The 13,041-nt window shown below is 42.9% G+C and overlaps 1 protein-coding gene across 6 annotated transcripts in view; it reads left to right on the forward strand.

The window, feature by feature from the left end:
• Positions 1 to 11,570, forward strand: part of LOC109891184 (la-related protein 4) — a 33,522-nt gene extending 21,952 nt beyond the window's left edge. For 3 of the 6 annotated variants that reach the window (XM_020483525.2, XM_020483524.2, XM_020483527.2), the window contains exons 9-17: positions 1,303 to 1,515; positions 3,631 to 3,737; positions 4,211 to 4,252; positions 4,901 to 5,140; positions 5,526 to 5,577; positions 5,682 to 5,846; positions 6,040 to 6,167; positions 6,288 to 6,477; positions 6,655 to 11,570. In XM_020483525.2, coding sequence (XP_020339114.1) covers positions 1,303 to 1,515; positions 3,631 to 3,737; positions 4,211 to 4,252; positions 4,901 to 5,140; positions 5,526 to 5,577; positions 5,682 to 5,846; positions 6,040 to 6,167; positions 6,288 to 6,477; positions 6,655 to 7,038 — 1,521 coding nt within the window. In that variant the 3' untranslated portion in view covers positions 7,039 to 11,570. The remainder of the gene's footprint in view (positions 1 to 1,302; positions 1,516 to 3,630; positions 3,738 to 4,210; positions 4,253 to 4,900; positions 5,141 to 5,525; positions 5,578 to 5,681; positions 5,847 to 6,039; positions 6,168 to 6,287; positions 6,478 to 6,654) is intronic. The other 3 variants (XM_031825241.1, XM_020483526.2, XM_031825242.1) reach the window with 1 other exon arrangement.
• The last annotated feature ends 1,471 nt before the right edge of the window (positions 11,571 to 13,041 follow it).

Raw genomic sequence — 13,041 nt, forward strand, 5'->3', positions numbered from 1 at the left:
TACTTTGGGCACACTTCTCATCCAGATGTGAAAATACTGCCCCCTAGCCTAGAGATGTTAAGGATAGCATTTCCACTCTGTAAATAATCTTGCTCTTGTGATTGACTGGGTGTGAACCGTGTCTCCTGCACAGTACAAGACTCTGTTGGCCAACTTAACTAAAGCCTATAGGGATGAGTACAGGAAGCTAACAAGTCTCCAGCAAGGTTACTCATCAAAATAGAGAGGACATTGGTTACATTTCACCCCCTTTGACCTCATACTCAGACATCACTGCACCAATATAGCTGATGGGGTTCACTCAATTCAGTTTAAAATCATGAAATAAAAGTTGAGTTTATGAATTCTATGATTCAATGTGTGCATTACAAATAATTGTATTTTTTTTCTGTTGGGACCGAAATGGCTCCTTTTAAGATTTAGTTTAGTCAAGGGGGGGCAATGCGTAACATTAGTCAACGGTATAACTCTGAGATCAGATGATAGGAGTGGGGGGAAGCAGCGCTGTGTGGACTACCTCAGACTGTTTTGGAGTCAGCTGTTATGCGGTCAGGTCAGTGACATATAAAGGGAGTTGCTGTCTTGTTGGGAGCACGTGGCTGAGCTGTGGCTGCACAACAGTAAGGTCACCTTGAGTTTGTGCCTAATATAAGCGTCTGAAAAGGAAGGAGTAAGTCCAGCCAGCAGTCTCTGTCTCGTTCTGTTCTAAACTGGTCTGAACTCAATCTCCAGTCATCTCCCCCATTCAAGATGTTATGACATTGTCCACATTTCATTCAACCACTCTTCTTTAGCAGTAGTTGATGATTGCCAGTATTCTCGTTAAATGTATCTGGCATAACACATTCAGGCTCAATTTCAAATGGTTATCATTTACAATGTGAATTTGATTGTTGTGCTAAATCGAGTAGCTTAATGCCTCAAGCTCCAGAACTATGATTTGACATGCGGTACCCCCCCGGTGATGATCAGTATCGCGCTTGGAAGGACCCAGGAGCACTGTGGCTGTGGAGGGCTCTCTTCATCTCTAAATCACTACCCTCTCTTCCTCTCTAACTTTCCCTCCCTTTTTCGTCCTCTCCCTCCCTCCGTCAGCACAGTGTGACTGACCTAATGACCGTGAGATTATGAGATCTGAGGGGAACAAGGAGCATGGCCTCTTTCCTTCTCTGTGAATGGCAGTGTGGGGAGACGATGTAATGTCAATGTTTATTTTACTGTACATTGTGTTTACATGTCGTGTTCATACTCTCCATTTCCAGTCCTTTACACATCTTCCTGTCGCTCTCTTGCTCTGTCTAGGCTCGTATCAAGGCCATCAACACATTCTTTGCGAAGAATGGCTACCGTAGTGTACCGAACTCCAGTGTGTACAGCCAGCAGGGCCAGTCCCAGTATAACTCAACACACCTCTACATGCAGCAGGTGTTCAGCCCCCAGCAGCAGTACCCACTCTACCCCCTGGTGCCACCCACCTGGAACACATCGCCTGCCCCTTACTTCCAGACCCCGTTGGTGAGGCCCGCTTGATTGTTGTTTCCTGTTGTAACTAAAGGTCGACCATTATGATTTTTCAATACCGATACCGATTATTGGGGGACCAAAAAAATTTATCGGACGATTTATGTATAAATGTTTTTTTATTTATTTGTAATAATGACACTTACAACAATACTGAATAAACACTTATTTTAACTTAATATAATACATCAATAAAAATCGATTTGTCCTTAAATAAATAATTAAATATGTTCAATTTGGTTTAGATAATGCAAAAACAAAGTGTTGTAGAAGAAAGTAAAAGTGCAATATGTGCCATGTAAAAAAAGCTAACGTTTAAGTTCCTTGCTCAGAACATGAGAACGTATGAAAGCTGGTGGTTCCTTTTAACATGAGTCTTCAATATTCCAAGGTAAGAGGTTTTAGGTTGTAGTTAATATAGTATGTATAGGACTATTTCTCTCTACCATTTGTATTTCATATACCTTTGACTATTGGATGTTCTTATAGGCACTTTAGTATTGCCAGTGTAACAGTATAGCTTCTGTCCCCCTCCTCGCCCCTACCTGGGCTCGTACCAGGAACACATCGAAAACAGCTGCCCTCGAAGCATTGTTACCCATCGCGCCACAAAATCTGTGGCCCTTGCAGAGCAAGTGGAACAACTACTCCAAGTCTCAGAGCGAGTGACATTTGAAACGCGATTAGTGCGCACCCCGCTAACTAGCTAGCCATTTCACGTCAGTTACACCAGCCAAATCTCGTGAGTTGATAGGCTTGAAGTCATAAACAGCGCAATACTTGAAGCATTGCGAAGAGCTGCTGGCAAAACGCACGAAAGTGCTGTTTGAATGAATGCTTACGAGCCTCCTGCTGCCTACCATCGCCCAGTCAGACTGCTCTATCAAATCATAGACTTAATTATAACATAACACACAGAAATACGAGCCTTTGGTTATAAATATGGTCGAATCTGGAAACGATCATTTTGAAAACAAAATGATTATTTCAGTGAAATAAGGAACCGTTACGTATTTTATCTAACGGTTTGCATCCATAAGTCTAAATATTGCTGTTACATTGCACAACCTTCAATGTTATGTCATAATTACGTAAAATTCTGGCAAATTAGTTCGCAACGAGCCAGGCGGCCCAAACTGTTGCATGGTTTGGTGCAGCCGTTCAACGATTGTGCTTTTTTCGCAAATGCGCCGTTGTTAAAACATCCCCCTCCGTTATATCGATTATATGCAACGCAGGACACGTTAGATAAACTAGTAATATCATCAACCATGTGTAGTTAACTAGTGATTATGATTGATTGTTTTTTATAAGATAAGTTTAATGCTAGCTTGCAACTTACTTTGGCTTCTTACTGCATTCGCGTAACAGGCAGGCTCCTCGTGGAGTGCAATGAGAGGCAGGTGGTTAGAGCGTTGAATCCCGGAGCTGACAAGGTACAAATCTGCCCCTGAACAAGGCAGTTAACCCACCGTTCCTAGGCCGTCATTGAAAATAAGGATGTGTTCTTAACTGACTTGCCTAGTTAAATAGGTGTAAGGTGTAAAAAAATAAATTAAAAAAAACTCCTCCAGAGTGTGTGTTTGTTGCCATGGGTACAGAAGTGTTGGGTGTACCTGTAGGAACTCAAGTTTCAGATGTAATTGTATGATCATTCTGACAAACATTTTTAGAACATGATTCAAATTATTATTTTTTTCTGCAAATTGCTCCTATAAATACAAACCTCTGAACCTAATGATGACATAACCATGCGCATAGAGGGGTTCAGGCTGGGAGACAAATCACTCTGGGTTCATATATGCCCCCAAATCTTCCTTTCCTGTTTCCACAGTCGACACCAGTGAGCAATAAGATTATGAGATCTGATGATCTGGGTATGTGATTTAGGAATGGTGGACTTCATCTTCAACATGTCCTGTTCAGACCCATGTGAATTTACCCTGCGTCAGCTGTAACACACATCCTTCACATTGCGCTCTGGGGTCAGAGGGGGCATGACATTTACTAATGTATCACTGTCAGGATCAGGTAATCTTGTAAGAGCTGTGTCATAGAAAACTGAGGTGGTTTAACTGGTGGCCATTTTGTTTTCTGCTTTTTCTCCAGGCCCCGTTCCCCAACAGTGGCTTTGTGAACGGTTTCAGCACCCCTGGGAACTACAAGACTGGCACCAGTCCCTTGGGCCTCGGACGACCGCCCTTCAACAGAAACCGGTAGGTGTTTTCTCTCCGGGCAAGAACCCCCATCCGGCTCCATCAGAAGGCTTTATTAGATGGCTTTGACCCAATGATGACATATCGATGCGCATAGAGGTGCTTCAAGCTAAGTGATGAAGACTTTTGGGTTTTCCTTTCTTTCACTCCCTTTTCTTTATTTCTCCTCTATCTCTATCTATCCCCCCAAAGTCACTAGTCTCTACACTTGACCCGATGAGCGTTAAGATTATGAGATCTGAGGGTTCAAATGTCTTATTTGGCCGTCCAAAGTGGTCCAGTGAATTAATCCACAGCCTTACAACATTAGATTCTGTTTTAAAAAGCCAGTTTGACTAGCACCAGTATGGTTGTTGTAATTGAACAGACACTGTAATTTAGTGCACATAATGGTATTTATGTTCATCAACAAAACAAGACCGTTTTTTGGGCTCTGCAGTCATAAATAACTGGTTGTCTCTTACTCCCCACAGTGTCCCCCTCTATTCTAGAAAGAATGTAATCAATGCCTTCAGGTATAAATTATCAGATATCAATCATGTCATCAGTTGATGCTCTCTCACTTTCATTTCATCCCGTGTCATTCTAAAACATACGCGTTAACAAGCTACGATGTTAATCCCGATTTTAAACCATCCATGTAATGCTACATTGGGGTGTCCTTGGGAACGGTGGTGAATGGCAACCCTCAACTGATATTTTAGATGGCTAGCGTAACTGACAAATGACACTATGATCAAATTTTATTGGTCACATGCAGATGTTATTGCGGGTGTAGTGAAATGGTTGTGTTCCTAGCTCCAACAGTGCAGTAGTATCTAACAATTCACAACAATACACACATCTAAAAGTAAAATAATAAAACATGAATTACATTTACATTTGTTGTTTGAATATGAGATCCAGCATGTTCATTACCCTCAGCTTGTGCTGAGCAAACCAAAACCATTCCCTTAGTATTCTATACAGGAGCATATTTACAATCCCCTTAATTTACCATCTTAATGTTTAATCTCCTGTCCTCCTCATCCTCTGCATGAATCATACTGGAACCCCTCTAGTTGTTTTGTGATCATATCTTTAGACTGAACGATAGATGGCATTTATGCTTGAGCGATTGAGTTAGTTAAGTTGATATGACTGACTGATCTTCCTTTCCTCAGGAACCACGCGAAGAGCCAGCCCCGGCCATGTGACGAGACCCCTCATCCCTCTGTTACCCCCGTATCCACCCTGGTGGATGGCCTGTCGGGCCCCTCCAGCGCTCCTCCTCCCCGGGCAGCAGGGGCTCCCCTGGGTAGCACCCCTGAGCCTGGCCCTGTGCCCCCCACCCTCAGGGACACCCTGCCACTGGCTGCAGAGGGGATGCCCAATGGAGACCTGGGCATTGCTGGCAGGGGCAGGTCAGTCTGCACAGAGCCCCTTCATACATCCATCCACACACCCAACAACCTGCTCATACATGAAATGTGATCATGTCCCTGTTGGGCTTTATCAAATGGCTTTGACCCAGTGATGACAAATCGATGCGCATAGAGGTGATTCAAGCTAAGTGATGAAGACTTTTGGGTTTTCCTTTTTCACTCCGCTCTCTCTCCATCCATCTAACCCCCCCCCCCACCCCCAAAAGTCACTAGTCTCTACACTTGACCCGATGAGCGGTAAGATTATGAGATCTGAGGGTTCAAACAGGTCTGTCTTGGCCATCCAAAGCCTCCCCAACAGAAACGATTACATGTTTGCTTATGGTCATCTCTATGCTGTGTGTAACATGTTTATCTGTTGTAGGAGAGGCAGCTACAGAGGGATGCGGAGGAAGAGAGAGGACGAGAGGATCACGGTCAGTTTTCTGCCATTTAATTTCCTCTATCCCATGTTTAGTGTGGTTTATACCTCCTATCTCACCCACATGGTCAAATGTGTCTTCTGTGTTTTGGTGTTCAGAGGCCCATCCCTCTGAGCGAGATAAAGGTTCTACAGCCCAAGTTTGACCTGGCGACCTCCAACTTCCCTCCGTTGCCTGGGTGTGTGGTCAGCACGCAGGGAGAGACCGTGCTAGAGACTCGCATGTCTGATGTGGTTCGAGGCCTCAAGGTGACCAGCGACAAGGTGAGGAAAAACCCTGTTAGTTTTTGCCTCCTGACCACTTGATGTGACAGGAAGAAGTGGTCTATAATAACTTTTGTCTGGTCTGTCACTTAATCCCAACTCTTACATTCCTCTTACTGTAGTTAGTCTCTCAGCCAAACGTCATGTCTTTCACCCCTCTTAAGTCAACTATGTCCATTTCTCTTATTTTCAGCCTGATGTGAATAAGGAGTCTGTGGCCCCTCCTGCTAGTGCCCAAAAGGAGGCTGTGAGTGCGCCCAGTCAGGTCGTGCCGTCCCACAAACCCCCCACCCCTCTGGTTGTGGAGCCCCCTGTTCCAAGGTATGGTTTACCTCTGGCTTACGGCTGCAAAGATCTGCTGTAGGGATTTTGATGATCCAACATGATTTCACTGTTGGAAATGAACCTTATTGGTAACCTGTTCCTCTCCTGTCTGTGTAGTGTTGCTCATCCGGTGAAGAAAGTGGAGAAGCCTGAGCCTCATGTCCAAAAAGAGCTGGCTCCACCCCCCACACCACCCTCTTCTCTGCCAACCCCCCCACAGCCCGACGCTGCAACCAAACCTACGCCCACCCACAGTCAGTCCATCTCTACGGCAATACCATTTCCCACCACTACCACACCTGCACCGGTAAGACTTCACTCACTGCCTGGTGGATTTCACTGGAAACATAATGCATTGGATAGAATGTTGTCAGTTAACATAACTGGTTAAATAGAGATTAATGAAGAGATGTCAGACCCTAGTCATCCTATGTCTATTTTCTCTCCTCCCCTATTCTCTTTGTCTATTCATCCATCCAACCAGGAGTCAAGGAAACTGAGCTATGCTGAGATGTGCAAGCGGCCAGCCACCCAGCCCCCAGCGCCAAGCACCTCCCCAAACCCTCCCACCTCCCCGGCCAGCCAACCCCTGCGTGAACTGCGGGTCAACAAGGCCGACGAGCCCGCCACATCCTCCAGCAGCGATGGGGATAGGCCTGAGAAACCCGAGTGGCCTGGAGAAGGCCAGCCCCACCTTGATCCCTTTGGCTCATACTGTGGGGTTAATGGCCCTGCCCGATCCGGAGGGATGGGCCTAAAGTACCGGGAACAGCAGAGAGGTGCGTCCATGAGCCGCCGCATCTCCCCCCAGGGCTGGGCCAGACGGAGCGGGAAGGAACAGAACATTCCCCCCCGGTCACCAAAGTAGTTTAAACAACAACCAACAGACTAACAGAAAAACAAACACAAAGCTATATACGTGTGTGTATATATATGTAAAGAGATAAATATATATATATATATATATATGTTATTGGATGAAAGAACACATTCGCGTTCTTCATCTTAAAGACCCCCCTGAAGCTCGGTCGGACATCCGCTGACCTTTGTTTAGGAAAGACTGCAAGCGGTAATCATTTTAAGAGGGCCGACACGAGTGTTACAAATCATAAACTGAAGGACTTGTTTGAAAGAATAGCGAGAGATGCTTACATGCTGCCTCACCTTGGTTAGCTTGAAGGCTGGGCCCTCCACTGCTAAATCTATGTTCATTTGATTTCTGTCAGTGGGGGATGGGGGACAAATGTACAGTAATGCCTTGTATCACCAGAATACTGGTAGTTGCAAAGGGGAAAAAAGGAAAAGAGAAGAGCTGTTAGCAAATCTAGTCATTATGCGACACAGCAAAAGATGTGGACATCCACCAATATGACATCGTTATGAGTTGATACATATGATGCAATTTGTTGTTGGAGGGGTTGGCAAGTGATTATTTTGGCGAAGGGCTAAGGATAGCTCATAAAATGTGTTTATGTAGGTTGGAAGCGAGAGGGCCACATGGTTTTAGAGAAGTGCCTATTTTGAACTGTTCTGAGAGAGAGAGAGAGTGAGTTGGGAAGCCTGTCAAGCTGCACTTTCTTTTAGGTGAAGAAACGGTCTTGGATACCTGTCAGCTAAGAGTCTGGAATTATTTTGTTCAGAATCAATGGGAAAATATTAATTTATTAGAATCAATGATTTTTATTTTCACGGTTGATGGAAACTTTTGGTATACCCTTGCTTGAGTAGGACATTCAAACCTTTACGATAATGGTGCTTGGATACCGTGCACATGTGGGGAAAGGTTTGGATAGTCAGGCTGTCGGTCACTGAATTGTTATATTTTCCACTCTCCATTTCCTATTACTTTGAAACATATGGTTAAATGTTTGAGTTGTTGGTCCCAACTGTCTGCCAATCCTGTTTAGTTCAAATATGCTTTGGTTGGTTAATGACGATTGCGCCAACCATTAGTGCATAATCTCTCCATCCAGGTTCAAGTTCAGTAGGCGCAAGGTACTCAGAAGTTTTCCTATATGAACTGCTTGCTTTTGTTTTTTTTAAAGTGGTTTAAAGTTTTTTTTAAAGTTAAAAGAAAAAAGTGGTTTGCTACAGTGTGTTATGAACATGACCCACCAATCCATTGGTTGGGATTTGAGTCGATCAGGAAGTGTTGTCATGGGTAACAGCTCATGAGAAAGGGAGGAGTCTTCCCTTAGTGAAGGTATTTGGTAGTTGAGGCAGTCAGCACTCGCATTGTAGACACCTGACACGTTATCATGAATTTGACAATTTTATACGTAGCCTTTTTAAAGGGGCAGTCTGCAGTTGCTACATTCATTATTGGACCTATTATTAATTTATGTACCAACTTGATTCTTCAAGTATCAAAGCTTTGTTCCACTGTCATACCCCATCAGAACCCAAAATATAAGCCTGTTTTACTCCAATGTTTGTAAACAAAGTAAATGCAGACTAAATCTATATAGCCTCAAAACATGGTTAAAACTGTCATTTTTATGCATCCATAGCTCAGTCTATGAATTTTAGCTGTTACATTTCTCCAACCCCATCCCTCAGCTTTTTACTGTAACAGGGTAGGGAGAACGCTTTGTTTCAACTGCTGATTGTCATTTTAAGAAGAGTAGTTTTAAATATTTGTCTTGCATAAAAGTTTAACCTGTTGTATTAATATGTACAATTAAGTGTACCTATATGTGGTCAAATGCAGGATACCGGCGTTAACATATACCTTCCTATTTATGTCTTGATGGAACAGGTGGTCTTTATCATCAAATAGAAACCTTTCCACCCCAGATATCTGGCCATTTCAACAAGCCATCATATCTGTGCAACATGTTCCAGAGTAGTCTGCCATGCATTTTGGTAGCTCTTGTATCATGTAGAATAGGTTAGATGGTATTTTATAGAGTAGTAATGGGATCCCAAGCATGAAACTAGTCTTTGGTACTATGTATTCGAGCTTGCTCATTTTAAAATGGCCTGAATTCTGAAGTCAAGTAAACGTACTCAGTTCTCATTCTCTTATTTGTTGGCATCAGGAATTAATCTATAAAGGAGCTTACTGGTTTAGAGCAGCGATCACTGGAATTTTACGTTTTTAATGTAAATAAACTTTTTTTTTTTTTTAACTTTTTTAAAAATAAATTTGTCAGTAAAGTTCTTCCCCAGCAAGAGTCCGGTTAGTGTTCTGACTTCTCAATTTGAGTTGATAACATGCAGTACCGAACCTGTCCCAGTATGAGATTAGGGGTGGCCAGTGGAGACTTCCAGGTGTGTTGATAACATGCCGTACCGAACCTGTCCCAGTATGAGATTAGGGGTGGCCAGTGGAGACTTCCAGGTGTGTTGATAACATGCCGTACCGAACCTGTCCCAGTATGAGATTAGGGGTGGCCAGTGGAGACTTCCAGGTGTGTTGATAACATGCCGTACCGAACCTGTCCCCGTATGAGATTAGGGGTGGCCAGTGGAGACTTCCAGGTGTGTTGATAACATGCAGTACCGAACCTGTCCCAGTATGAGATTAGGGGTGGCCAGTGGAGACTTCCAGGTGTGGTGTTGGTAGGTGTTTAGTGCTTATCGTGTACAGAGGGCTGTTTTCTTGTCCGTGAAATGCTGTCGAACTCTGATCATGTCCGTTTTGGGGTTATCCTTTTTCAATGTTGCCGTTGATTGAGGGCAGAACGACTGTCGGATATTAGAGTTTTGGTGTCTGGCTAACTCATAGGATTAGGATTTAGCTGCTTTTTTCCCTTGTACATTTCACTTTTGGATTTTCTCTTTACTGTCTTAGTTTCCTTTTGATTGAAGATTTTAATGCATATCTCACGATTGTTTTAAATTCCGTACACGTCCATTGTTTGAAAAAGGGAAGTTTGCGTAATATTAGGAGAGTTGACTTGACATGGGGAGCATCAACCTTCAGATCTGTTCCTTTTCTATGCGCTTGCAAACGCATAATTCAGCCTTTGTGTATTAATGGATTGAACACTATCCAGACCATAAATGTATAGAGATCATTATGTGAAAATAACTTTTTTTGCATGGACATTGCCATTTTAAAGTAGTCAACTGGGTGGGGATTCCTATGGATTGGGAGCAATCAACCAATTATCAGAGCATTGACCGCCAACTAGCGGCCACGAGAAATGAATTACTCAAGATTTGTTTCTAGACTTCAACACTGTAGCTGGTGGTAAGTTGCCAATTTTTAGCTTTACACTTTTTTCCATTATCAGAAGAAAATGGACTACTTTAAATGGAGATGGCCTCATTGGCACAGATACAACATTGTGATCTCTATGATCCAGACCAAAGTCAAGCAGGCAAAAAGACAACCTTGGGAACTTGCTCCAACACAACTGTTTCTGGGTGGGATGTGGAGAACTCGTAACCCTCCTACTGTTGGATGGAAAAGCTGTCAGTTAATTGATAATGCTCCCTGTCCCTTGATTGGCCAGTTATGCTTGATTAATGTAGTCCTATTTGAGGGAAGGCCACTTGTGTAGGTGTTCTGAATGTTCTTGTACAGATTTTGCGCCTAGAAGGCTGATCTTTGGTCAGGTTTTTTTTTCTCCCTCTCTATTAGTAAGCACATTTTCCATTTGAGTAAATCTTTTGAAAAAGTTCCTCAGTTTGACTTTAGTTTTTTTTATGTACTCTGATGTACCCTTTTTCTTTCAATGCAGTAAAAAAAAATTGTGTGTTTTTCCCTAAATGTGTGTGTGTAGTATTTCCAAAACTGTTATCTGATTTGCTACTTGGGTAAAGTGAGAATTTTGGGGACTGCCTGGGTGCTAGCAGTGTAGTAACATGTTATCTATCTAACCACTGGGCCTATGTTGTTTTATATTTTTACATCCATTAATGGCTAAGTTAAGAGCAGCTAGTGGTGTTGTGGAATGAAATGCACTAACTTTTGTTTGAAAATAATCTCTTAATCCTGTAAGGTGTAAAATCATTTTAGATGTCTACATTGAAGAAAAGGTGTTTAGCAGGTTTGCTGAAATGATTACAGGAATAGGGTTTTATTTTTCTTTAACTGTTTTGATTTAGTTGTAGCACTTCCCTGCTGGGACAAAGGCGTTGGAGGGGGTGCAGCTGGGACATGGTAATGTACGAGGGTGGGATGTGAGACACTCAATTACTGATTTAATAGATGTCTGAACAAAAACTTAAAAGAATAATAAAGTACAAATATTTCTTGTTTTTGCCTTAGATGCTGATTCTGGGTCCTGTGCTTGCATTGATTTTGCCATCTGTGTATTTCTAAATGTTTTGTGTGGTGCTCTGTGGTCTTGTCCCCAACATCTGTGTTAAGTGTGTGTGTCTCCACCAGTTATACTTTAACAGTCTCCTTTCTTCATGTCCAAATAAACGTTTCAGGCCAAACCAAAATTCTAGTGCCTTCTCAGTGTTGAGCTTTTCCTTCTCTGCAAAGTAAAAGTAACAAATTCACTTTCATTTTGAGCAGGGCAGGTTTAGTGGGAAGGCAGAAATGCGTCGCGCTCGTAATCCCATTGAATTTGTTGTTCACGTGAAATACAGAATTATGTGCCGTGGTGGGGGTGTGTTGTATCAGTCATGAGTTTCCAAAAGCTTATAACAACCAGAAAGCATACAAGGTCCTCGAAGAAATGAGTATTCTTTGGTCAGATGGAGGCTGTTTGTAGACCTTGTGTGTACGCATGTTTTGAGTCTCTCATGACAATGCTGATAATTGAATACGCTGCTCCAATAACATGACAGCTCCTATAAAAAGGTGTGCAAGCCCAATGGTGGTGGACACTTGTTTGGTGAATGTTGTATCATTTCAAGGGGGAACATGTATGTGAATAAACACTTTGCATTGTATTTATTGAGTCAAACTAATATAGTGGGGCAATATAATTGTTTTGTCATTGCATGAGTGCAGTCCATAAATATCGATCTTGCTTGATATGCTTCCCAAATTTCCAACTGTACACTGCCATCATGTTGCAGACTCAGGTCTTAACCTCTCAAAATCAAGTGCCGCTAACAGTTTTGTTCTGGCATCAGCGTGGCTTTCAAAATATTACATAGACATAACTCAATCTTCTATATACCATGTATGGTATTTATCTTGTACGTCGCTGGGGCCGAGCTTCCTGCCATCCAGGATCCCTATACCAGGCTGTGTCAGAGGAAGGCCCTAAAAATGTTAAATGTCTCCAGCTACCCAAGTCATACTGTTCTCTCTGCTACCACACAGCAAGTGGCACTTATCCACCAAGCCTTGAACCAACAGGACCCTGAACAGCTTCTACCCCCCCCCAAGCCATAAGACTGCTAAATAGTTAGTCCAGATAGCTATTGGTTAACTATTTAGCTGCATTGCCCCTTTTGCACTAACTCTTGACTCACATATGCTGCTGCTGCTACTGTTTATCCTGTTGCCTAGTCACTTTAAGCCTACCTATATGTACATATCTACCTCAGTTACCTAGTACCCCTGCACATTGACTCAGTACTGGTACCCCGTGGACAGTCGTGGCCAAAAGTTTTGAGGATGACACAAATATTAATTTTCACAGTCTGCTGCCTCAGTTTGTATGATGGCAATTTGCATATACACCAGAATGTAATGAAGAGTGATCAGATGAATTGTAATTGCAATTTTTGAGGATGACCTGGTGTGGGGAAGGGCAGCAAAGAAGCCACTTCTCTCTAGGAAAAACATCAGGGACAGACTGATATTCTGCAAAAGGTACAGGGATTGGACTACTGAGGACTGGGGTAAAGTCATTTTCTCTTATGAATCCCCTTTCTGATTGTTTGGGGCATCTGGAAAAAAGCTTGTCCGGAGAAGACAAGGTGAGCGCTACCATCAGTCCTGTGTCATGCCAAC

The sequence above is a fragment of the Oncorhynchus kisutch genome, linkage group LG5, assembly GCF_002021735.2.
Source record: "Oncorhynchus kisutch isolate 150728-3 linkage group LG5, Okis_V2, whole genome shotgun sequence".
NCBI classification, from domain to species: domain Eukaryota; kingdom Metazoa; phylum Chordata; class Actinopteri; order Salmoniformes; family Salmonidae; genus Oncorhynchus; species Oncorhynchus kisutch.